General features: G+C 54.9%; 1 protein-coding gene across 3 annotated transcripts in view; it reads left to right on the forward strand.

Annotated features, from left to right (window-relative positions):
* OTOF (otoferlin) overlaps positions 1-25,498 on the forward strand; it is a 110,845-nt gene that overhangs the window by 50,513 nt on the left and 34,834 nt on the right. For 2 of the 3 annotated variants that reach the window (XM_075555806.1, XM_075555808.1), the window contains exons 4-8: positions 1,915-2,014; positions 4,167-4,348; positions 18,625-18,698; positions 20,157-20,283; positions 20,753-20,807. In XM_075555806.1, the coding sequence (XP_075411921.1) occupies positions 1,915-2,014; positions 4,167-4,348; positions 18,625-18,698; positions 20,157-20,283; positions 20,753-20,807 (538 nt within the window). Of the gene's footprint in view, positions 1-1,914; positions 2,015-4,166; positions 4,349-10,965; positions 11,011-18,624; positions 18,699-20,156; positions 20,284-20,752; positions 20,808-25,498 lie in introns of all 3 variants that reach the window. The other variant, XM_075555807.1, reaches the window with a different exon arrangement.

Consider the following 25,498-nt stretch of genomic DNA (forward strand, 5'->3'; position numbering starts at 1 on the left):
AGGTTCCACTCGGCAGGTCCTAACCCAAACCCAAACCAAACTTACTGCCATTGAGTTGATTCCGACCCAGAGCAAGCCTAGAAGGCAGGGTAGAACTGCCCTTCCATCTTCCTCCCGCGGAGCAGGATGTTGCCACTGGTATTTCAAAGAGCAGCAGGCTCCCCCTCGGTGGATCGGTTTAAGTGAAGCCGGTGGCTTCCAAATGCCAACCTTTCTGCCGACGCCTAACCCACGGCACCACCAGGGCTCCTTGTCCAAGACCGAGGACCAGGCCACACAGCACAGCAGGGCCTTTCAACTTGAGAACGTCAGCAGGGTTCAAAAGCTAAGAGCCCAGCTCATTCATTTGATACAGACAACACTGAGAGTCTGGGGCAGAGGCTCCAGCACCCCCCCACCCACCCACCCACCCACACCCGAGAGTGCAGGAGACACCAGAGTCCAGAGCAGAAGCAAGGGAGGCTTCCAGAGGGTTGGGTCCAAGAGACAGCTGGACACCTGGTTCTGTTTCAGAGAGGACTGGATTGAAGAATTACCCCGCAGGGAGGGCTGGGTAGAGAGAGCAGGTGGACGGCTCTGATCCCCAGGGGGAAGTGGCTGCTGCATTGTACAGCCATCCAACGTGGCTGCTCCCACCACAGATGGGAGACTTTGAATTTTTATTATGATTTAATGCTTTTTGTGGCTCTCTCCCTCCATTAGCCCACTTTGTGCCATTCGGTCAGAGTTCACCTGACATCTCACTGCTCACTACTTTGGCTTTGCCCTCTCCCCAGTTCCTGGCCTTGCCTGCCACCTCCATGCTCCATTCAAAGGCAGCACCACATGATCTCTGGGATCACTCTCAGTAGGTTCGCCCGTGTGTGTGTGTGTGTGTGTGTGTGTGTGTGTGTGTGTGTGATCATCTATCCTGTGTAGAACCTCCACTCAGGAACCTCTCTTGAGCACCTGTTGGTTTCTTCCCAGAGATCCATCGGCAAACCATAGGATGAGATGGGAATCTAGTCGACTCAGCTGGCATTCAGTAGATGCCTACTGTTTTCCATGAATTCAGCACGTAGCTATTGAGATGGCCCCGGCAGGGAACAGAAAACCGATTCCTTTCCTCCAGAAGCTCCGGGTGCAGATCCCGACTCATGACAACTGTGCCATGTTGGGGGTGTTGGCTACGTGCCTCGGAGAAGCACGTGACACAGCTGTCTCATTTAGTTCTCTGTGCAACAACCCTATGAAGTTGATGCGATGTGCTCATACTATGAGAAGACGGAAACTCGGAGAGCTTAAATAAGTCACCCAGGGTATTTCCTTAGAAGGCGTGGCTTAAAATCCCAGGCTGCACAACTGTATGCGTACACACAACAGTGCACCACCTTTCCCCTGCCCTGCTGCTGGGGACTGGGGGAAACGGAAACCAGATGGGTCTTCCAGGTTGCAGAAGTGGGTGTCCTTCCGGACTAACCGGGATGTGAATGAATGAATAGTGCTGTCCCAGGGGAGAGACCTTGGACATGGAGAGAGAGGTGGAAGGGGGAGGAGATGAGTATCTGAGAGCCCCAAACTGAGCCCAGACCCTTTGCCAACCACCTCCACCTTGGGAATCTGGTAACTGCTCTACAGGGGTTCAGCTGAACCCCAATTCCACACACCCCAGGAGCACAAGGCTGAACCCCAGCCTGGGACCTGCCGCCACCACAGCATGATCATCACCATCATTTTTTGAGTCCTCTCATGTAAACACACAGAGGACCATACAGCATGATAGGAGGCCATGTGGCTGGGACCAGCCACCTTCTCCAGCCCCAACCTCCAGCCCTGCCCAGCTGGCCCTTTCTCCCACCAGACAGCCAGTCCCCCACCCCCAGTCAGTCACGGCCTCTCTCCGCATGCACCCACCCCCCTCTCTGCCATCCACAGGCTCATCGGGACCTTCCGCATGGTGCTGCAGCAGGTGGTGGAGGAGAGCCACGTGGAGGTGACCGACACACTGATGGATGACAACAACTCCATCCTCAAGGTGGGGTGCCCTTGTCCGCAGAGCATCTGGCCCTCCCCGTAAGGGGCCCACCTGGGAGACCGTCTCCCCTTCCTCCCCTCTGCACACTGGGTAGCTGGGGAGCACGCCTTCGAGATGGAGAGGCATGGTGGGGTGGCCTCTCAAGTCTCCATCAGCCCTTTCTGCAATGAGAGTACAAAGAAAGGTGATGTGTGGGGGGGGGTGGTCATCCCTCCCTTCTCCACCAAGGGGTTACCAGACTTCTAATTGCCCTCAGATCAGGAACCCCCCAGCAAGCCTGCTCAGAGCCAGCCTGCTGGCTGCCTCCCGGGCATCATCTCCACTCTGTGTACCTGCTCAGCTCCTCTAGGAGACTAGGGCCACCTCGCTTCCCATCCATTTGTCACTTCCTGCGCCAGCACCTGCAACATGAGCACACACACACACGCATGCACCAGCTCTTTATATATACCTAAGGAAGACCTCCCCTTTGCCCTCCTCTCTGGTCCACAGAAGCTCATGGGCACCCACTCATGGGCAGCTTGGCATCATGATGAGGAGTGATACCCCCACCGCCACCCCCGGTGACTCCGGCAAGCCGCGTGCCCTCTGTGACATGAACATGCTTGTAACACCTGCCTGAGGGTTGAATGAGAAAACTCAGAAAGCACTCAGAGCAGCGCTAACACAGGAAGTGCTCAGAGGCTGTGACACCACAGAGTTGCCCATTGCATCCCGACCTCAGACCCTTGGGGCTGTGTGGGTCTGCATGGCCACTCAGCATCGCCTCGGTGGCTCACGAACAGAACCTGCTCAGAAGGCAGGACTGCGGGGTGGAGGGCAAGCATGGGAGGGACCCTCTCGGGGCAGTGCTGAGAGGAGGGAGAAACATCATCCTTGTAGCCAGCAACAAGGAGAGTGGTTGGGACTTTTCAGTCTGCTCCCATCCAGGCCAACACTGGAGGGGAAGACAGGATGCGGAATAAGCTGCAGGCCCGAGTGGGAAGGGCCCCTGAGCGGGGAGAATGTCGTTTGCAGAGCGAGGGGGCAGACCGCAGAATTCCAGATGCTCAGACTCCGATCTAGGACTGACAAACTACCTGACCCATCCCCCACCCACCTCTGCTTACCCAAGTTACGAATGGGAACATGGAGACCCTAAATGAGGGGTGGATGTAGCCGACACCACCCTGCTATTGACCGCACTGAGACTCCACTCCAGATCAGCAGCTCCAAATTTCTTGGTCACAATGGGCCAGTGCACAGAGCACAGGGTGGCGAGTCTGTTCAGACCGCAGCTGCAGCCCCTGCCTGGCTGTGTGGCCTTGGGGCAGATGCTTCACCTCCATGGGATGTCAGATGGGGTGAGTTGAAGGGGTGAAGAGATCCGATAGATTTACATTAGAAATCTAGCGTGCCGTCTAGCCCCATGAGTGGGTTCACATGGCTTGTGCATCCTGTCCCCTCCCTCGGGAAGGCTAAGCTTTCCCTGCCCCAGGTACAGGAGCAAACAGCCCTGACAGACATGGAGCCCCACAAACCCCCGGGGGTTGGAGAGTGAGTCTCCCCTGAGCTTTGGGGGAACCTGGGAGCCACGAGGAAGTAAGTGGCCTGAGAACAGAGCAAGAAGCCCCATCGGGATTCTCGATGGCTAAGCCCATGCCTGGTTCAGGGTTCCACCTTCTTCCAGCCGAAACCCCAGGGCAGCCTCCCTCCCTTCCTCTCCACGGCGAGGAGGCCCTGGGCAGGAGCAGGAAGAAAGGCTCAGGTGGCCAAGCTTGGAAGGGCATCCAGGCCAGGGCTCCTCTCCCAGAGGCCTCCTGTTCACTCCCTCACATTTCCAATGAGAACCAGTGCTGAGGGGAGGGGAGGGGAGGTCAGCTCCGGCGCTGGGGGCAAGAACAAGCAGCCAACAACAGGCTCACCTGTTCAGAGAGCCCCCGCCCCCACCCCCCCACACACACACATACACCTGCATCTGGATCAGGGGAAGCTGAGTGAGACTTCCACATCACTCGGTCTTTGGGAGCTTCTGCTTTGAAGTGGTAAAATGGGAGAAAGTAGCCACCTTTCAGGGGCTGAGCGTGGGAAGGCACCGGCCAGCATCACAGAAGGGCGGGCACACAGGTGCACACTGCTGTCCCACCGCTCAGCTCCTGCCCCTCTCCCCCAGACCAGCCTGTGTGTGGAGATCCGGTATCAGGCTGCAGATGGTGCCGTGGGCTCCTGGGACAACGGGGACTTCCTGGGGGACGAGTCTCTCCCAGGGGAAGAGAAGGACAGCCAGGAGACCGACGGGCTGCTCCCGGGCTCCCGCCCCAGCTCCCGGCCGCTGGGAGAAAAGAGCTTCCGGAGGTAACGGAGGGGCCCTCTGGCTACCCACTGCCCCCAAAGGCACAAGGAGGGTGTCTGGGTCCTGGACCTGCTCATGGGCCCCTCTAGGTCTGGCTAGGTCCAGCGTGAGGAGATATCCCAGGTGCAGGGGGTGTTTCTGAGGCCCACTCTGTCCCCTGAACCAGGCTCATGAGGGTCAGCAGGGGGACTGAAATTAGGCTGAGTGGCCAGGCCAGCCCCGCCACCCCAAAGGAGGCAGAACTCTGGGAGGTTACGGTCTCACAGGAGGGAGTAAGGGACAAGGAGAAGCAGGAAGGAGGCCTCTGTGGTGAAGACCCCAAGGCCTCTTTCAGAGGAGGGAGCGCCCAGGTGCCGTGTCTTTAGCATGCACACCCTGCAGACGTTCTGCCCACCCACCACTCGGAGGCGACTGTCTGCTCATGCCCGGTGCACTATGGGGTGGGGGGAGAGCAAGGGGGTGCAGAGGGCTGGATCTAAGCTCATCCACACTGCCTGTTGGTTCCTAGGTCACTGGGCAAATGCGTGAAGTGCAGGGAAGCCATCGGCCACAGGGGGCAGACTGGAGTGGCTGGGAGGGGAGATGGGGGTCTTCTGACACCACTGGAAGCAGTGTCTTCTAACCACCTTCCGGCTCTTCCTTTCCAAGTAAAATACATTCGGTGCCTGTTCTGTAAAACCAGATTCTAAGTTAGTGTACTTGGGTTGATAAACGTTGGATGGACCTATGCCTTCCTTCTTTACACACACACACACACACACACACACACACACACACACGGATGCTTCGGGAACCCTGGGAGCCAGGTGCAGAGAGCAGTAAGCAGCCTGTAGCAAACTTGGCTGAGTCCCTTCTGCCCTAGAGCCTTCAGAGGCACCAGGCTCCACAGGCGGGGAAAAGAATGTGCACTTTGGCCTTAAAAGTTACAAGTTGGGTCTTGGCTCTGCCTCAAATGTCCAAGCGACTCGGGCAAGTCACCTAGCCCTGCAGGTTTCTCTGCTCACCTGTAAAATGGACCCAGGGCAAAAAGAACCCTCCCACCCCATCTATTCACTGAGGTGTGGGGTCCCTGGAGGAATCTCATAGGGACAGGTGTCACCAATGACTGAGCACCGCCCCTCCCCCTTCTAGCTGGATAGAGCGGAGGATCAGGGATGGCATGGGAGCAAGCAGGTACTGGCGGACCTTTGTGAAGGACAGTCCCTGTCACAATGGGCACCCCCAGGTCTTCGCCCTCTACCTAGGGAGGAGCGTGGCAGGAGCCTGGAGCAGAGCCCTCGGGAAAGAGCATTCTGAGCACGAGGTGGGAAGCCACGGGAGGGGCGTCAGGGCCACTCTGGTCTGTTCAGTCCTGTCCGGAGCGCACCACTGATGAGCTGAGTGACTTTGGGCAAGTCACTAACCCCTCTGGGTTGCTAGCAGGAATGGACTGAGCAGATTGACATCCTGGGGCCCTTCCAACTCTGACATCCTGAGGAGCCTGGGGATGACCGCCCTCTGTTGGAGAGGGGGTGGGCCATGCAGACCCAGTCTCTTCCTGCCCTCCCAGAGAGGGCGGCCCGGTGTTCTGCAGAATGCAGCCTAGATAAAGCAAGAGAAGGGATGTAGGACAGTGGAGACAGAGAGGGCTCCCTGGCCCTTCTTCACAGCCGGGGCCTGACCCCCAGGCAACGAAGCAGGAGCAGAAGGATGATGGCCCAGTGCTGAGGAACTAAAGAGGGAGAATTCCCAGCCAGAGCTCTGGGAGCACCTGGGCTCCCAGTTCCGCCCAGCCAGGAGGTCTGGATGCGGGAGGTGGGGAGGCGGGGGGGGGGGGGCTGGCTGAGAAGGTCCTGGAGGCCTGGGATGTGTGAGGAGCAGGTGTGGCCCTTAGGGAAGGTGACATTTTCCTGAGATGGTTTCAAGGAGAACCTAGAAACTTGTAGGAGCTCCGTCGGGGAGCTCTAGGTGACCAGGGTCAGCTCTGGGTGCAGGGAGGTCACCGTCACGTCTACGGGGCCTCCAGTTGGGTCATGATCAACCTCTTCTCAGGACACCTGCACCCTGGAAGGGGAGAAAAGGGGTATATCTGCTGAGCCTCTGACCCTGATTCATGGCTTCTTCCTGGAAGGACAGTCGCCTTGTAGATGACGTAGGAGGTCTGCCAGAGGCCCCTCGGTCTCTCCTTCAGCCCCTAGTCAGCAGAAGACCTTGCTGCTGGCACTCAACTGAGTCTCCCTCTGTGGCATCTTGGTCCACTTGTGAACCTGCTTCTCCCTGTGTAATAACATGGGGGCGGGACGGACAGGAAACAGTCTCAGCCCTCGCTATGGGCCTCAAAACAAGACGAATGTAGGGAGGAGACCCCACACTGCTCCCTCCAGGGAGGGCCTGTCTCCACTGCTGTCCAGCTCCCCCAGCACCACGCTGCTTGGTCTCCTGCCCTCCTCAGGGTGTTACCCACGTCCAGCCGGGCCTTACCCATGGGTCAGCTGGCCCCCATACAGGGTGTGTGTAGACCTCTAGGCCCTGGCACCTAGGATGGCCTCAGACAAGAAGGGACCATGGCCCAGCCTCTGCAGACACCTCTACTTAGGGCCGCTCACTCCCAAGCCTGTGCATCCGCCCTGGAGCTCCGTCCTCATGGGGATGTGGGTGCTGGCAGCTCTGCCTAGAACAGTGGCCACACTGGAAGGTCCCACCTCCACCTCAGCCTGTTCACCTTTCTCCTCCCACGCATCCAGGGCCCAGCCCTGAGCCCACACTGCATGCCCTCTGTTCGCTCTCCTCCTCTGGTCCTTGCCCCCAAGCCAGGGCCCTCTGTTTCTGCCACCTCCCTACAGCATTTCCCCAGAGATGGAACGTGCTGGGAGAAGAGCGTGGGCTCAGAGCCCTGTCCTCCCAGATATCTGTGAGACAGAGATTGCTGAGCCCAGCTTTCCATGAGCTCCTACAAGCTTCCCACCACAGAGCCTGGCACAGAGCCGCTGTGGGCTGGGTCAATGTTCTCTCCCTTCCTTCCTTCTCACAGACTCCATGTTACTCCTATCGAAACTTTTTCTACCCCGGACCCTTCAGTGGGACAGGGTCTGGCTTATCCCAGCTCTCCCTTCAAGTCCCCACGCTGGTGTTCCCAAGAACAAGTCAGATGCTCACCTCAAGGGCACAGTTTTCAGGAATCAGGATTCTGGACCCTTGGACATCAGCATCCATCTCCCTCCATTTCTGAAGAGGATACTCTGCCCTGCGCCAATGCACATAAGCATGCTCACACACACCTGCATGTGTGCACACACATGCTCACATTCACACACGTAAGCTCACACACATGCATGTATGTTCACACATGCTCACACGTGCATGTTCACACACATGTTCTCATACATTCATGCTCACACACATGCATGCTCATACAAGCACACCCGCATGCTCACACATGACACACATGCTTATAATACACACACACTCACACACATGAATGTTCACACCTGCATGCACACACACACATGCGCCTATGTTCTCTGCCCACAGCACTGCTGCTGTCCCCGGGACCACATCTTGGAAAGGACAAAGGCGGAGTCCTGGTTTTCCCTGGGCGTCAAGCCCGGTCTGCTGGGAGAGACTCTCCCCTTCTCATTGCTCCACACAACCATCTCCACCTCCTTCTGCTGCCTCGGCCCCCTCCTGGTGTCCCCGGGGGCTTCCCTGGACTCCTCTGTGGGGTCTTATCTGGAAGGGAATTAGGGACAGGGGGCCCTTTTCTGATTCTCCATGTGCCTCGCCTTTTGATTCCAGGAGGAGGGCCTTGCAAAAGCCGGTAACTCCCTCCTGTCCTGGGACTGAGGGCAGCTGGGCACCTATGCATGGGGGGTGGAGGCAGGGAGTGAGAGAGAGGTGTGAATGGGCTCCCAGGCTGCCTCCCAGCGCTGCTATACCTGCTCCCATGGCCCCTCTCGAGAGCTAGAACATCCTTCCCGGACTCCCCCCACCAAGAGAAGGGCCCCGATGGCTCCAGGAGCCGTTCCAGGCAGCCAAGGTCTGCTGGCCCAGCCGGGACATGGGGTGAAGAGATGCTAGGGCAGATCTTCTCCCCACCCCCAACTGCTTCTCCCAGCCCTAGAGACATCAAGCTGTAAGTCATACCGATCTCCCACCCCCACCCACTGCTCTGTGGCTTTCAGGGAGCATGGAATAAGGAGGATGGGAGCTGGAGAGAAAGCGAAATAGAGAGAGAGCTAAGGAGCTAGACTTGGGCACTGATAACACACAGGTGGACCATGACTACAAAGTCACATCCACCCTCCAGGGCTTCACGGAGAAACCATGTAAACACACGGACTGCCCATGGGGTCCAGTTCTTCTGCCACCATCCCCACCACTGCGGGTCGCTGGCACCTCACTCCCCCAGTTGGAAAGCAAGCAATTATTGATCATATCTGCCCTGTGCTATGGAGTCCATCCTAAGGACCAGCAGGTTAGGGTTCGAAGCCCAATCGCAGCGCTGGTCACCTCCTAGTTGTCCAGTCCCTGGGCACACAGCAGCCCTAAGGAACTGCCTCCGTTCTCTCCCGAGGAGCAGCTGTGAGTTCAAACCTTAAGGTTAGCAGTCTGGCTTGTACCACACCCCACCAGCAGGGCCCCTCCAGCAGTGAGTGACTAGTGGACCTCGGGTTATTAGGAGTCTCTATCTTCATACCGGGGCAGGGGACCAGCCCTTAGGAGAAGCAGGGCAGCACAAGTCTGCACTGACCCAAGGGTCACCAACTAGTTTCCTTAGTGACGGTGGGGTGGTTTCAGCGGAGCTTCTTGACCAACACAGACTAGGAAGAAAGGTCGGAGATCTATCTACTTCCAAAACACAGCAAGGCGGGGAACCCTGTGACTCACCATGGACCGGCCAGCCAGCTCAGGAGCCCCTGCCGGCTCAGGCAGCACTCGATCCCACTGTGCACAGGTCGCCTCCAGCAGGGGCCGGCTTCGGCCACAACACTCAGGCTCGGCACAGGAAGAGTAGTCATCTGCTGGTGGCAAAGTCTCTAGAGCTTGTTTCTCATGGAGGGAAATTTCCCTCTTCCCTTTCCGGGTTCCACGCTAATAGACTGTGGGCCTCGCGGTGCAGGCTCCACTGGCAGCCCACGGGTCTGGAGCGTGTGCACGGTTGGGGGAGTGTGTGCCAGGCGTCCAGGTTTCATGGTTCAGGTAGTCAACCCTACTGTGCAGTTTCACATTGACCCCCAAGAGCAGGAGAAAGACCATCGTGTGCACTCTCCATGCACAAACGCCCCCTCCCCTCCCACCATGCCCGTGAACGCCTGCTCCCCGGCCCCACCCTCTCTCGCAGGGACTGGCCAATCATCGAGTTCTTTCCCCCAAATCATCCTTATCACCATGCTCCCCCCCCCCCGCCCCTGTAAAATCCCAATGTATCACTCAGAGAAGGGGGACTCTGCTTGAATGACTGTGAAGGCAAGGTTCAGTGCACCATCCCCTCCAATCAGCCATTAGTGTTCTGAACCCCCTGTTCTGAGGAGCCCTGGGGGTGGGGGCAGGGGTGGGGTGGCCACAGGCCGGACCAGCCCAGCCTGCAGGGCTCAGGGTCAGTGAAGCCCTTCGGATGCCCAGCCTGCTGCTCTGCACTGAGCTACTCTCTGCTCAGGGCCTCAGCCCCTTGGGCAACAGGGACCTGCTCCTTATGATTTCCTGCAGCACAAGCTGCCTGCTTCCTGATGAGAAGGCTGCTGTGGGGGCATGGAGCCGTGGGGACCTGGGTAGCCTGCCCCTGCACAGAGCCCTGGCCTCCTCCAGGCCTGCTCTGAGCCCAGAAGCAGCAGCTGTACCTACAGCCCCAGCTCTAGGACCTCTGGTCCACCGTGCCTCCTTCCTGGGCCCAACAGCACCCTGACAAGGCCATGTCCCTCAGAGAAGGTTCAGGCCCTGCTCCTGGGAGACCCTCGGGCCTTGGGAGCCCGCACTCCATTAGAGGGAGGAGAAACGCAGCACAGTTTGGATTCCTGGGAGGGGGAGATCCAGAGTGGCCCCTTCCTGGGGGGAAAGAGGAGGTGGGGACAGACTCACCTGGCTAGTCCCCTGAGGAAGGTGTGAACGGATCCCGAGAATCTTCAGAGTGAGAGATGCCTGCTGGTCCACTGAGACCTCCCTCAACTGAGCTGAGGGGTGGGACAGTGACCCCCAAGCGCCCTCCCGTGACCCCCTCCCTCGCTCCTCCAAGCAGCACCGGGGTCCACTGGGTGCCTGCTCTCTCGTTAGCCTCCATCTGCCTGCTGGGGGTGGGGTGTCCCTCAGTGATGCAGCCATGCTGGGCTACTAACCAAAGATATAGTTGCACTCAGAGCGGCAAACAAGGCCCGGCAATCTGCTTCCGGAAAAGCAGCCATGGAAAATGCTGATGGATCACAGTTCCCCTCTGATGTCTTCTAGGTCAAATTGATGGCGATTCATTGGCTTCTGGCTGGCTGTAGCAGGGAGAGGAGGGGAGGGGGTGTCTCTGGACAAAAGGGCCCTGTGGGAGCGTGGGGGTCAGTAGAGTCAGGGGCTAAGGCCACGAGGGTCTTTGGGCTGCAGCCTCTCACATGCATCCCCTTGTCTCCTCATTTCTCCCCCTCACCCGCCCCCGACTCAGCAAAGGCAGAGAGAAGACCAAGGGAGGCAGAGATGGCGAGCGCAAGTAGGTGTCCCAGGCCAAGGCGCCCCCGGGAGGGCAGACGGCTGGGTAGAGGGAAGGCTCCTCCGGCCACAGGGCTATGGACAAAGGAGCCAACGAGTGGGCTGTCCTGGCAGAGCCAGAGCTGAGGAATGCCACAGAGATGGGGCCTTGCCACTTGGCCGTGCATGGGGGTGAGGGACAGGGAGGCGCTTGGGTGGGGTGGGAGGTGGCCAGGGCCTTTTGGTTTCCACTTGAATGACCTCTCCCTCTTTTCAGTGTCTTGGTTCCTTCTCCGCTTCCCTGTTAAGTCCCCCAGCCCCCACCCGCTGGGCTTCTCTGGGAAAGAATGGGAGAGACCCAGGGAACCAAGAGACCCACACCAACCCCAACCCCTAGCCTGTCCATCTTGAGTCAGGACACATGGTCCTGGATTTCCAGGAGGACCAGTGTGGCTGTAGGCTGTGGCCAGAGCACAGAGACCCAGAAAGCTCAGGGAAGCAGAGGAAGAGGAGCAGGCATCCTGGATGGCTTTGTCCTCCTGAGGTTTCCGAGGGGAGGGGAGGAGAGGAGTCTCCCGCCTGGTGTAAATGGCTAATGCCCTCAGCTGCTAACGGAAAAGGTGGGCGTGGTTCAAAGCACTTCGGAAGAAAGACTGGTGATCCATTTCCCCAAAACCCACCATGGAAAACCCCCAGAGACATGGTCCACTTGACCCCACAGCAATGTGTGTGAGTACAGGGGTGGAAGGTCTTCCTGATTGGAGGAGCCAGCCAAGAAGTGCTCCAAAGACTCCAGGCCTAAGATTGAGGTGAGGGATGGGTCTGCAGAGCACCTTGTCAGCCAAAGGACTCCTCCCAGGGGCTTCCACAAAGGCAGAGGTAGTAGAGAGGGACTGTGGTCCAACCGCTCCCCTCCCTCCCTGCAAAAATAAACATGCACTGGCATTGAGTTGATGCAAACTCATGGTGCCCTAGAGGACAGGGTCTGAGACTAGAACTCTTTCCTGAAGTAGAAAGCCCTGTCTTTCTCCCTCAGAGCAGCAGATGGTAACAAACTGATAACTTTGCAATTAGAAGCCCAACAGCCAACCCTAAGTCCCAAAGAGAGGAAGCAACATGCTCCAGGCCAGTGGCAGGGCTGGGACTCAAATGTAGAGGATTTGCCTTCCCACCCGGGCTTCATAATAGACCCAGGACTCGGTGAGCTCTGGCCTATTTCCATCTAATTCTCCAAACACATTCAAGAGAGCCAGAAAGCCAGGGACATGGTCTTTATTTTCCAGGTAGAGAAACCGAGTTAAGATATTTTCTCAGAGCTGTAGCCCCAATTCTCATAGGGACCCTACAGAACAGAGTAGGCTTGCCCTGTGGGTTTTTGAGATTGTGCGTCTTTATGGGAGTGGAAAGCCTCGTCTTTCTCCATATGAGTCAGCAGCCCTGGCCTTTCTGGGGTCAGGCTATGCACATGTGGGTCTCTCAGGCCTCGTGATGAGGGCCACTTTGAAGACAGGGAGGCTACAAGGGTCAGCCTACCCTGCCCTAATGTGGGAAGATAATACAATCTGGTTACAGTGTAACACATTTTGAAAGACAATTGTGCGAATTGCAGCTATGAATTTATCTATTTTTGAGAGCACAGAAACTAAAGGAAACAGTGCATCCTGGGAAGCTTAGAGATCAGGCCCCCGAGCTTTGAGGATCTGGCTGCTGAAAGAATGCAGAGTAGGCCTTAATCCTACGGACGGGAGTTTGACCATCCTGACCGTCTGAGACCTGGGCTAATGGGCCTGGACAGGCTCCAAGGATGCCCATGGTGGGACAGAAGCCCTGGGCACTGAGTGGGTTTTGTCTATGGCTCCTTTGTGTATGACACTCCATTCTAAGCCAATGCTAGTGGAACAATGCATAGACCTGAACTAAGGAAAGCCTCAGACCACTAGATTTAGATTGGCGAATGATCCCGTCATGGTGAAGGCCAAGCTCTCCCAGGGCTCTGTGCACCACGCAGCCATGACCGCAGGCCTTTAGGCCGCCGTGGGGAATAAGACAAAGAAGTCATCAGCGCCACAAAAGAAAGCAGCATTTCCAGAGAGTGCACTAATGTTCGCGTCCTCCCTCTGGAGAGAAATGCCCGCCTGCTTCCCAGGCACACATCCCTCTGCAAATGTGACTGCCAGCCCTCGGGCATTCGAAAGAGCCCACCCCGCTGGGCTTCTGCCGCCCATGCTGCCAAGCACCTTGACTAAGAAGCTCCCTTGGCTGTAAGTAGTTGAGCTCTGAGGGAATTTTGTTTTTCCTCCTTTGGTCGGTGTCTGTCCACACTAACCCCTTTGGTAACTGTAGAACCCAACAAAACCACACAGAGAACTTTATTTGGGAAGGGAAAAAAATGCTCAGCATACCAGTAGGAAGGACAGGGCACTGTATTTTACTAATCATAAGGTTGGCAGTTCAAACACCACCACCTTCCCACCCTGGAAGGCCCGCCCAGTGAACGACTTAGGGAGGATAGTGGGTGAAAGCCCCATGAAGTGATTCCACTCTGCACCCCATGGGGGCGTCATGAGTGGGAGATCACTGGACAGCAACTAGCAACACCACCAGTAACCTAACCAACAGATTCCTTATTTTTGAAACCTAAGGCTTTGATCACATGTCTAATCTTAAAACAAAAGCACACTGATTCAGTTAGCATTTATTCCCGCCCCCCAAAAAACTCAAAACTTTACTCTTTACCTGTCAAACCAGACAGGCCGTTTTCTGGGAGCTGGTGGTGCCCCAGGCTCCAGACGACTTTCCCGGGATGGACTTCTCACTCGCCATCCAGCTGGAAACTTACAAAAGGCAGCAGCAGTAACACCCCGCAGCCCAGCTGCATGGAGAGCCGGTGTGGGGAAATCAATCAGGCACACAGCCTTAGACAGGGGTTCCCAAAATCAGCCCCCACCCCCATGCATCTCTGAGGAGCCCGGGCAGCTAGTGGTGCTGCTAACCTCAAGGTCCGCAGTTTGACTCCACCAGCCGCCCCAGGAGACAAAGAGGAGGCTGTCCTCTCCCTTAAAGATGCACAGCCTCGGAAACCCTGAGGCAGACCTCGTCTCTGCTCTATCGGGTCTCTATGGGTCAGAACGGACTGGCTGGCAGTTCGGGTTGTTGTTGTTTCCTACCTGGTTCTACAGTCTTTATCAGGAGAGAAAGGCTTCCTATGGAGATGTTCCGAGCACGCCGAGGCCCACTCAGTCAGCCTGTCCGCTGCGATAATTAAAAGTAGGCAGGGTTCTGGGAGACGGGTTTCTCCTTTGGCTTGCTTCAGGATGTACAAAGGAGTCATTGGATAAGCACAGTTGTTTTGTTTTGTTTTTGTTTCATCTCAATCAGTGCTTCTAAATACGTTTGTTTTAAGGAGTGACGTGGCTTTTGAATGCAGGGCCTGTAACTGCCCCATGCCCTTTTCCACTTGGGTAAGCCAGGAGGACCAGTGTCCAATAGCCACAGTCACTTACTGCCTAGTACCCCCTCTGGGGCTGGGGCAGCCAGGGCAGGCCTTGTGCACTGGCAGAGGGCAGCTGACTTTCCAAGCAGGGCAAATGTTTTTGATCTGAGAGCGCTTCCCCACGGACTGGGATGTCTGTGACTAGAATGGGGTTCAGCGGTGCTATGCAGGCCGATGTGGGCCCTCTAAGGTCCAGGCAGCCCACCAATGACTGTGCCAGCCTGGCTTGTATTGGGTCACTCAGGAAAGCAGCAGCTGAGCCATGAGGCTGGGCAGAAAGGAACCGCCAATACCGAAGGAGGCAGGGCCCCACGGGGAGCTAGGAAGAATGGCAGGTGGACACCAGGCATGCTTCTTGAGAATAGCACACATATTTTTCATATAAATACCTCCATGGAAACAGTGAGTCTACACATAGGAGACTAAACCCTGAGGGGGTTGCGGAAACTGCATACTGCATGTTGTCTGCGTACACATACAGGACTCCTGACAGGGATACAGCCAGCCCGGCGGCCACTAGTAAAAGTCCACAGGTTGGGTTCTGGGTAAACCTGGGGAGGGTGTCCCCTTTCCCACCACAACTGCTTCACTTACTTCCAAATTCTGTAGGGGGAGAGAAAAAAAAACAGAAGTCAACTCTGTCTTCAACTATGTCGACATGTAGGGACCCTGTAGGACAGGGTAGAAATTGCCCCCTTCGGATTTCTGAGATGGTAACTCTTCACAGGAGTAGAACACCTCATCTTTCCCCCTCGGAGCAGCTTATGGTTTCAAACTAATGACCTTGCAGCTAGCAGTCCACTGAGTGATGTATTAAGCAGGCCAGTTCTGAGTCCTCAGTCCCAGAAAGTGTGACCTCGTGGGAACTTGCATTTGAAATCAGCCACCTCAGCTGAGTGATGGGAGAGGTCTGGAGAAGGCTGTTTTCAGACACAGTGGTCTAGGGGTGCTGGGAAGTCCCTGTTGCCTTGGCCTCACGAGGTTCCTGCACTCGGGGGGTGGGGCACTTCAGAGAAGATTACTCTCTTATTTGACTCTCTTGAATGAAAACTAACACATACCTGCCAGGTGTTCTTCCGAACAGCAGACAGTGAGAGTGTGGGATTACGTACCCATTATGAGAATAATCTAGGGGCGATTGTGGAGGCATTGAGAGATGGTGGCTACATTTATACTGTTGTCGGCTATAGTCGCTGCTTGCTGACACTGGTGTTTCCTCGGTTCAGATGATCGGGACTGCCCAACTGGATCTAGACCACTATTCAAAGCCATTGGCGTCAAGTCAATTCCAGCGCATAGTGACCCTCTAGGCCAGTGGTCCTCAATCTGTGAGTCTCGATCCCTTTGGGGATCTAACGACCCTGTCACAGGGGTCGCCTGATTCAAAACAGCAGCAAACTTACAGTTATAATGTAGCAATGGAAATAATTTCAAAGCTGGGGGTGGGGTTCACCACACCTGAGGAATGGTATTAAAGGGCCGTGGTCGTGGCATTAGGAAGGTTGAGAACCACTGGTCTAGGCCCTAGAGTCTAGGGCTTCTAAGTTTGTAAACTTCCACAGACTGCCACAGCTTTCTTCTGGGGAAGGGGTAGTGGGTTTGAACCACCAAACTGATCGTTAGCAGCTGAGCGCTCGTGCCACCGTGCCACCAGGGCTCCTTAGAAAATCATCCCCAAACCTTCTACGGTCAAGTCAATTTCAGCTCATAGTGACCTTCAATAGGAACTTTAATAGGATGTCTGAGGCTGTAAATCTTGATGGGAACAGATAGCCTCGTCTGTCTCCTGAGGAGCAGCTGGTGGGTTTGATATGGTGACTTTAAGGTTCACAGTCCACCCCCAGGGCTCCTTAGGAAATCACTAGGGGCCTTGACAGTACAGAGACCTGACAAAGCAAAGCCCTGGCCCAGTGCCCATGTCAGCACGTGTATGGCTTTTCCCAGGCATGTATGGTCTCTGGGTCTCACACAACCGCTTCTGATGGCTTCCCTGACCCGTTCCATATATGTTACCCATCATTTGATATTTATAGCCATTTCTTTCTAAATGTATTGATGCTTAGGTTTCCTTTGAAAGAGCCCCTTCTCTGGGCATGGCCTGTGGGGCTCCTCACAGATGATGCCATGATCTGTAGCTTATGCCAGGCCATCCTGTACTCAGGACAGGCCCTGAAGAATGTCAGAAACCCACATGGTCCAGAGGGGACTCCCACTACCATAGCATCCAGGCAAAGAGTGGGGATGTCATGGCAATCTGACTGGCCACGGGGACTGGAGCTTTAAATGTCAGTCTCAGCCCTGCTGCTGCTGACTGTGACACAGACATGATTCTAACCTCACGGAGCCTCTGTTTCCTCACTGGTTGTGTGAGAAAATACGCATGTCCTTCTCGTGGGAAACATTTTGTGGGAAAACCTCAGGCCCAGAGTGTTTGATCAAGAAAGGTTACGGAAGCTCTTCTTGGCCTTTTTCTGCCTTGATAACGTAACTCCTCTTACACAAAGGAGGAAAACTGGAGCATTCCAAAGGCATTCCCCTTTTGAGAGGCGCTCTCATTCCCTCTCCCTCCCAACATTATGTACAAGCAGCAGAACTGGATTGGGTGGGCCCATCGACGACACTGGGTAGGACCTCATGGATGTGCCCGGCCCTCTGAAACCGTGAGCTGGTGCCACAGGGAACGGATGGCCCCTGGTTGTCATTTCAAGGGGACAGAGGCACGTAGCCTCCGTGCCTTGACACTAGGAGGGACTTGAGATCTCTAGACATCTCTCTAAGGACATTAACCAGCACAAAGACAGGGGCTTGGGGGCAGGCTCGGCAACAGGGAGCCACCTTGACCCAAAGCTGGGTGGGCTCTGCTGCAGATGAGACCAAAGATGTAGCCTGCACCTTGCCCCACCTGGGCCTGCAGGTTGATGAGGCCACACCCCTGAGGAGGGAGAATGGGAAGTGGAGGGAGTCAGGTATCCCGAAGCTCCTGCAATATTGATGGAGTAATGGAATACTGCACTGTACCTCCCGCGGATCCTACTCTCCGTGCCTCCTGGCACCAGGGACCACAGGCTTGCTGCAGGGACATCACCAAAGGGACAGTGAGGACCCCCACCCCTTTTCCTCACCCTCTTTGACTTCAAGGCCCCTGTTCTGGGCGTGGAAGGCGACATCAAACCACAGGAAGAGGTAGGAACTATGGAATTGCCCTAAGTTCCTGAGAAGGACCGGCAGTAAGAGGGGGTGGGCAGGAGGGGCAAAAGCCAGGTCTACACTAGATGGGAAAGGGTCTTGTCACCTTCTGTGTCCTGGGAACCAGAGAAAACCCCGGAGCAAGGGAAGGCGAGGACCCAGGGAAGCATGGGACTCTGGTGGGTGGGAGCAGCGAGGTACAGAAAGCTGAGTGGCTGGTGGTCCCTGGGGAAGACATCAGAGAAGCGGTTGGTGGTAGGACTGGAGGGAGATTGGGAGGAACAGGGAGAGGCTGGGAGTTGTGTCCAGGTAGATATTGTGTTTAAACCATAAGGCAGGTGTCTTGGGAAAGGTCCCAAAAGAGCCAGTGACATTTTTTGAATACCAGGGTAATCTGAGGCCTGCACAGCTTATTTCCCCCAAAGCTTCCCACCTTCTCCCCAGGCTTCTGCCCACCAATCCCTGCCATTCGTCCTAATGCGTTGTATCTGATGGGCCAGCTTCCTTCCCAGTCACTGAAGTGGGGCACAGACACTAGAGGCTGAGGCTGTGGGTGCTGGCTGAGCTCAGAGCTCAGAGAAGGCAGGGTGCGATGTGGCTGAAGAGCCCAGGGCCCAGAGGGGCTCCGGTTTCCATTGTTCCTGCTAGTGGAAGGCCTTAGTCGTCCATCTGTATGCCGTTTCGGTCTGTGCACAGGGGCCTCTATCCTGTTGGAGAGTGAGGATGTGAGGAAGGAGGTGTGGGCAGGTTTGCCAGTCTCCTCAGCCCCCCAGGATAGCTCCCAGTCTGGGGGTGTGAGCTGGCCCCTCCCACGGGGATCAACTGATGAGGGCCCAGGTGTCAATCTGCCACTCTCTTCTGTGTTTGCTCCTCTATGTTGGTGTGCGTGACCCTCCCTTCGTGCCTCTACCTGTCTCCACCATCTACCTCCACCTCGTCCTGGCTGCCCCCTCGCAGAGCTGGGAGGAGCGTGTTCTCAGCCATGAAGCTCGGCAAGAATCGGTCCCACAAAGAGGAACCCCAAAGACAAGGTAAGGTCCCTTGTCCCCTTGGGAGCCTTCCTAGCGGTGCCCTCCAGCCATCTCTCGACACGTGACCCTGTGAAGCCCCGCCCCAGACTGAGCTCACGCAGGCTCTTCAGGGATTGGTCCGTGAGGACCACCTGGGAGGGGCCTGGCCGCCCATTGGCTGGCAGGGGAGTCCAGGTGCTCAATCAGCTATTCCAGCAAGGGCCCGCCTCCAGAGCCCAGGGCCCTCCGAGCGGGTCTGGGAAAGAGCGCATAGCCCTCTCTGCCCTTCTGCAGGGTTTTATCTGCAGTGGTTTTATTTTTATCGCACGGAAACTCACACTTTGGCCCCTTCCTAGAGATGTCTGATTAAGGGAGGGAATAACACAGGAGAACGTTGTTTGGTCAATTCTCCCATTCTGGAGAGAAGCAGAATCTCCAGTTCCCTGCACCGCAGCTAGACTTAGTGGGCGATGCCCTACGACCTGGCTGCAGAGGCCCTCATTCCCATAGAGCACCCTGGGGTGCTCTAGACAGAGGCTAGGCCTGGGCCTCCGGGTGGGGGTAGGGGGAGCCACTCATGAGCTGGTGAAGGCTGGAGTGGCATGTGCTGGGGAAAGGGGGCAAGAGAGTTTCTAAAGAGGAGGCAAAGGGGTAGCAGGAGAAACGGAGACACCTAGGTACCTGTGTGGGGACTATCTGCTCGGTGACTTGGCGAAGATCCCAAAGGAGTCTTCCCTTTGCCCCTAGCTGTGACCTGAATCCATGGATCACATGGTCACCTGTAGGCCTCTTGGTTGCCCTTCCCAATAGCCCCTGTGTGGTGAGTCCCTTTAGCCCCTCCCCCTGAATCTCCTCTCTCCCTTTCTCTTGCCCCCCGCCCCCGCCCCCCAATTCCAGCTGTGCTCTTCTGTTCAGGCCATGCAGCATTCTGAGGTCCAAACACCTTGTGGGGGGGGGGGGTTCTCAGAATCATTTCTTGGTCTCAGTGGATTCATATATCTCTGGACATGGTTAGAGTTTGAATTCTCCCAGTCATTATATCTGGATATGCTGTTTCCTAAGCCTCAGTTTCCCATCTGTGACATGAAAACAATGCCTCTGCTGACAGGATGAGGCTGTGAGCACTAAGGATGTGTAGGTAACGTGCTCGGCAATGGATCTCACAGAGTCACCACTCTCTCAACGGCAGCCATTGTTGAGAGGAACCCACGTATGCATTTATTCCTAGCCTTCTTCCACGGCGGACTTAGGGCTTAAGCAACTCTGGTATACGAAGAGAGTTGACATTCAATTAAACTTAAAACTGAGATAAAATATCGATGAACACATGATCAAAAGCAGGTAGCCAAACCAGCAGATCTACACACCATAACCTTCTTAGCAGGCTACAGGTAAACCTTGAACCTGGCTCTGAACTTCTCGATGCCAAGGTCAAAAGGGAACCCAGTCACCCACCTACATTGTGTTGTCTCTTCCCAGATGAGCCAGCGGTACTGGAGATGGAGGACCTTGACCGCCTGGCCATTCGGCTTGGGGACGGGCTGGACCCTGACTCGGTGTCTCTAGCCTCTGTCACGGCTCTCACTACCAATGTCTCCAACAAGCGGTGAGTGGACAGAAACCCCGTGTCCCCACATGCCTCCACCTCATCAGGCGGGCCCTGGTTTGCCATGCTTAGAAGTTGGATGGTGAAGAAGAGATTCTTTCTAACTTTGCTCCTTGTTTTTTGTTTGTAATTTTGTTTTTTAATGCCTTACTTCTCTTGCTGCAAAAACAGACTGCAGTAGCTACAGGTTTGGGCCCAGGTCTTTAAACACCAGGTTTGGTACACCGCACCACACAGAGCTGCCCCACTGTGTAATCTATCCCCCTCTTGTTTCTGTCCCTTGGATAGACCTCTCTTTTGGGACCTCTGAGAATAATTCATTTATGTTAATAGCCCAAATTAAAGCCCTCTGCCCTTCTCCAAGGTCTCAACATGATCATTTCCCTTCTGTCCCCGACCTCAACCCCTACACCCCCCTTCCCCCAAATCCCAGGTCTGGTGTTCCATGTTCCACACTTCTCTCCTCCAGGTCTAAACCAGACATCAAGATGGAGCCAAGTGCTGGAAGGCCCATGGATTACCAGGTAGGTGGACACCTGGAGGCCTCATGTCCTTCATCTTCTCTGGTGAGGGTTCTGGTCATAGGTGTGATATAGAACCTGTGGAAGCACAGATCTGGAGGTCATAGAGAACCACAAGCTGGGTGTGTTTCTAAAACAAGCTTATTCCTGAAAGACATTCCTGGACTGTCATAGGTTAGAAGGTGCACATCCAAGGAGGAGCCCGAGGATGCTGCTTGTGCTGGTCGAAGGCCTCTCAAGCAAGACTTTTGTGTCCAGTGCTGGGTATCGTCGAGCCAGACTGAGGGACCTAGGAAAACTGTAAAGAGGGACAACCACATAAAGGAACAGTCGAGCTGCCCAAAAGATGCGTCTTGGGACAGAGTTGGTTTGCATTGTTCTCAGGCTGTAAGAAAGGTCAATTGTGCTTGCATGTCTCCAGATGGCGAGATGGGTGGCTTCTGTCTTCTTTTTGCTGCTTTGTGTGTTTGAAATTGGCATCACTTGTACTTTCTTAAACTAAAGAGAGTCTGCAGCTGTAAGATTGTGAAATGCAGGCAGGAGCATGGCCGCCAGCTGCTGGGTCAGGTCTATCTACACAGGTTGGCGCCACCCCCAATCTAGCCTTCCCATCCTAGGGCCTGGTCCTCAGCTTTGCAGCATCAGACCCTCAATTGTGTCCCCTTGTGAATCTGAGTTGTCTAGAGAAACAAATTCATTGATGCTCATATATGTGCAAGAGATCACTGTATATCAAGAAGCAATTATGCATCGAAGAAACAGCCCAGCCCAGTCCAGATCAAGTCCATAAGTTCTATATTAGCCCATGATTTCCTCGTCAGATTCATGCAGCACATTCAATGATGCCAAATGCAGGAAGATCACAGGCCGGTGGGTGGAAAGTCTTGTGGATCCAGTAGTGGTGGAAGCATCTCCATGGCTCCTGCTGCCATCAGCGTGACTCCATGTGGACTGTCAACAGGAAGGTGAAGCAGAGCGAGTGTGAATCCTGCCTCCAGGGAGGAAAAGAGGAAGTTCCCAGAATCTTCATGAGAAGACGCACCCACAAGGAGGCATAAAACAGGCTGTGACCTGTTTGACAGGCTAGACTCCACCACTACACCTATTTATCAAGTCAACATGAACTTATATAACTACCGAAGTCCCTTCTCCCAGAGACTGCTGAAATGGGCCACTTGGTTTCCCTTCAAAGGATTTTAAAAAAATCTTCTGACTACAGGGAATCTGTTGTCATAGTTGACTCAGTAGTGTAGTACTGTGAGTTATTCACAATTCCACAGAGAGCATGAATACGCTCTCAGAGAGAGCTGTGAAGATACAGATTAAACCTTTCTTCGCTTCCGATAAATATGAGGATGAGTCAAAAGAGCAGTCCCACTAGCATTCCAGTCCATCCACACGCAGGTTTGTTCCCACAAAACGTGTCTTCATGTGTCTCTGTGTCAGTGGGTGGCTCTAGACGAGTCCTTTCAGTCAATGCACTTGTCTTCGTCTTGTTCAAACACATGCACCACACTGGCTGCCGACTTGGTTCCAACTCGAAGTGACAGGGTAGAACTGCCCCTGTGAGTGTCCGAGACTAGAACCCATGCCAGGAGCAAAGAGCCCCGTCTTTCTCCCAAGGAGCAGTCGGTGGATTTGAACTTCAGACGTTTCAGATCACGGCCCAACTTCTAACCAGGCCCAGGGCTCATTAGGGTCCTTCAGAAATGAAGGCCAGTCAGAATGGCGCCTTTAGTGAGGCTCTGCTGGGCCACTCAGATCCCAGGCAGAGAGGCCAGCTCAGGAGGGTTTGGCGACTGTTTGGGGATCCCAAAGGGGTCATCTTGATAGATTTTCTCAAAGGGCACGGGATGACCACAAGGGCTTTAGTACGACGAAGTTTTCAGAAAAGCAAAAGCCACATTTGATGAGAGAAAAACACAAAACGCAGCAGGAGAGGTGTGCTGAGATGCTTTCCCCCCGTCACAACCACACACCTGCTGACTCTACAGGGGTGGCAGGGCCTGCCCTACAACAATGTCTTTGGAAGCTGTGCCTCATCTACCCTTTCGGACATTTTTTCTTCCATCCTCAAACAAAAAGCACACTGAAAAGGAACGTGATTCGAGCCCTTGGGAAGCTCGGATGTGGAGCACGGAGCACAGAAGTCCACGGGAAGAGTGAAACAACAGCCAGACTCACAGCCGCCAGGCCGATGCCGACTCATAGAGACCCGGTAGGACAGGGTCGAACTGACCCCGTGGGTCTCCCAGGCTGTCTCTCTTTACGGGAGTAGCAAGCCCCATCTTTCTCCCTCGGAGTAGCTGGTGGTTTCGAACGGCTGATCTCACGGATCGCAGCCAATGCATACCGACGACACCCCCAGGGCTCCTCGGGGAAAGGGTCAGAGAGATGGCAACTCCACCTTGAGAAGTGGATAGACTAAGATGGAGGACAGACTGGGAAACAGGAACTCCGTCTCTGGACCTTTTTGATTGAATCCATGTCTCTGTGATTCTGTAGTTTTTTACTTCCTCTCGCACAAAGCAGTACAAAGTACAAAGCATCCCTGATGGGACAATGGTCCAGCGCTCCGCTGCAAGCCAAAAGGTTGGCAGTTCAAACTCACCTGCTGCTCCAGCTGGTGAGCGGGTGGAACCCTGACTATACTCAGATCCTGGGAGGTTCCTCGGGGGCTTGGCGCTGCCCTCGAGATCAGGTAGAACCTCGAGGTTCTGGAGGTGACAAGAACATAGTGCTGCATACCCATCCAATGGGCTGAGTCTCGCCTGTTCAGAAGGGATGTGATCATTCGCATCTCTCCATGACCCAGGCTCCTGAGCGAGAGCTCCTCCCTGTGAACCCCACCCCGCCAGGTGCCCCTTAACAATGGACAGGGCTCGGCACCAGCCAGGGGCTGTTCTTGTGGGCCAAAGAGCCTTGAGTTTGCTTCACGCCCTCTTCCTGACCTCTGTCCTAGAACCAGGTGCCAAGAATGAACACGTTGTCACCTCCAAACGTCTCTCCAGTTTTCGCCTCCCTGGCCTCACGTTCCTGAAGCCTCCTCCACCCTGTCACCTTGGGAGGACTCACCCCAAGTGCACATCTGGGTCTTTCGCATCTCTGCCACCCAGAGAGGAGGGAAGGTACAGGAAGTGCTCACAGGCCCACCACCACTGGTGCCCCACCCCCCAGCTCCTGGCTCCTGAAGCTACCAGGATCCCTGGGGAGCAGGTCACAAAGTACCATTACTGTTGGGTTTGGCGAACTTTATTGTGCTGGCTTTCACGAGTCCACCAGGGTGTTGTGACCCTGATCCCAGAAAGAGAACGTGCAACCCTCAACCACCAAGGGCATCCGGGGCTGCTGGCCAGGTAGCCCCATTTATGGTTCTGTTTGCCTTTTCCTTGTCCACTCAGGAAGCACCAAGCGCATCCTCTCTCGATGACTAGAGAGAGGAAGGAAAGGGCAGCCCAACCCTCCTGAAGAATCCTCAAGAATAACCAATTCTTTTCAAGCTCAAGTGATGCCTTCCACGCTGTACAGTCCGGGAGGTGGGGGATGGGGCAGAAAGGGAGGCCCAGTGGGAGTGGCCTCTCTCTATTATCAGCAGCCTCACCCCTGCACGCTCAGGCTGCTTACGCCCTCAGCCAGCAAAGAGCCCCTACCTCCCCTCCTTTCAGCCCCTTTCAATCCTCAACCACCTCTCCTGTCCAAGCTTGCACCCAAGGTTTGCCAGCTCTTGTTGGCTCTGCCCCATAGAGGGAGGTGGAAACTTCTAGATCCTGAAAGGGGGAGGGGGTAGAGTGCCTAGCTTCATAGTCAGGTACAGAGACATAAAAACAAACCAGCCCCTCCCACTGGCCAGGTTAACCTCTCCTGGCAAGTCTGTAGTACCTTGTTAGGCCCAAACTCTGCCTCCCTTCCAGTCTTGAGTTACAAAGAGCCTCTTTGGGTGGCATGGGTAAGAGAGTAAGAAGGTTTAACTTTAGAAGAAAATAGTGGAATTAAAAAAGAAATTAAAACTTGGGTGTAAAAAGTTTCATGGAGCTTAAAACTCACTCATGGTTATACAAAGAATGTTCTGGAAGGATTTCTAGCATCCGTGTGTTCTCTGAGCGCAAGCAACTCAGAGCTAAGTGAATTAGTTCAAGTTCCTTTTTTGCTTACAACAGAAATGGTGATTGCTGAACTTCAGGGCTCCAGATTCTGAATATCCAGTCCATTCCCTTTGCCGCTTGAACTTCGGAATAGAAATATTTGCTTGTGTAAGTTCAAGTGCGACTTCAATTAGAAAGGATTCCATTTCCAGTTCTGCAGGCCCCTCACTGGGGGCAGGGTACCCTCTTGTTGGCATTACCATATCTAATTTTCTTGACATCCTTATTTCTGACATGTGAAACTTTCTAGATCTTCAGAAGACTTAGAACAGCGGTTCTCAATGGGTTGCGACCCCATTGGGGGTCGAACAACCCTTTCACAGGGATTTATGACAGTGATGAAGTAGCAAGGAAAATAATTGTATGGTTTGGAGGTCACCACCACATGAGGAACTGTATGAAAGGGTCGCAGCATGAGGAAGGTGGAGAACTACTGATTTAGAAGCTCAATGGACACAGCCCGTAACAAGTTTAGTAGTTGTGCTGTTTTTAATGGAGAGGGAAAAGAATTCTCTTGGGTAAAATGGTATATGTAACTTGCCAGTCTCCGGG

The sequence above is a fragment of the Tenrec ecaudatus genome, chromosome 8, assembly GCF_050624435.1.
Source record: "Tenrec ecaudatus isolate mTenEca1 chromosome 8, mTenEca1.hap1, whole genome shotgun sequence".
NCBI classification, from domain to species: Eukaryota; Metazoa; Chordata; class Mammalia; order Afrosoricida; family Tenrecidae; genus Tenrec; species Tenrec ecaudatus.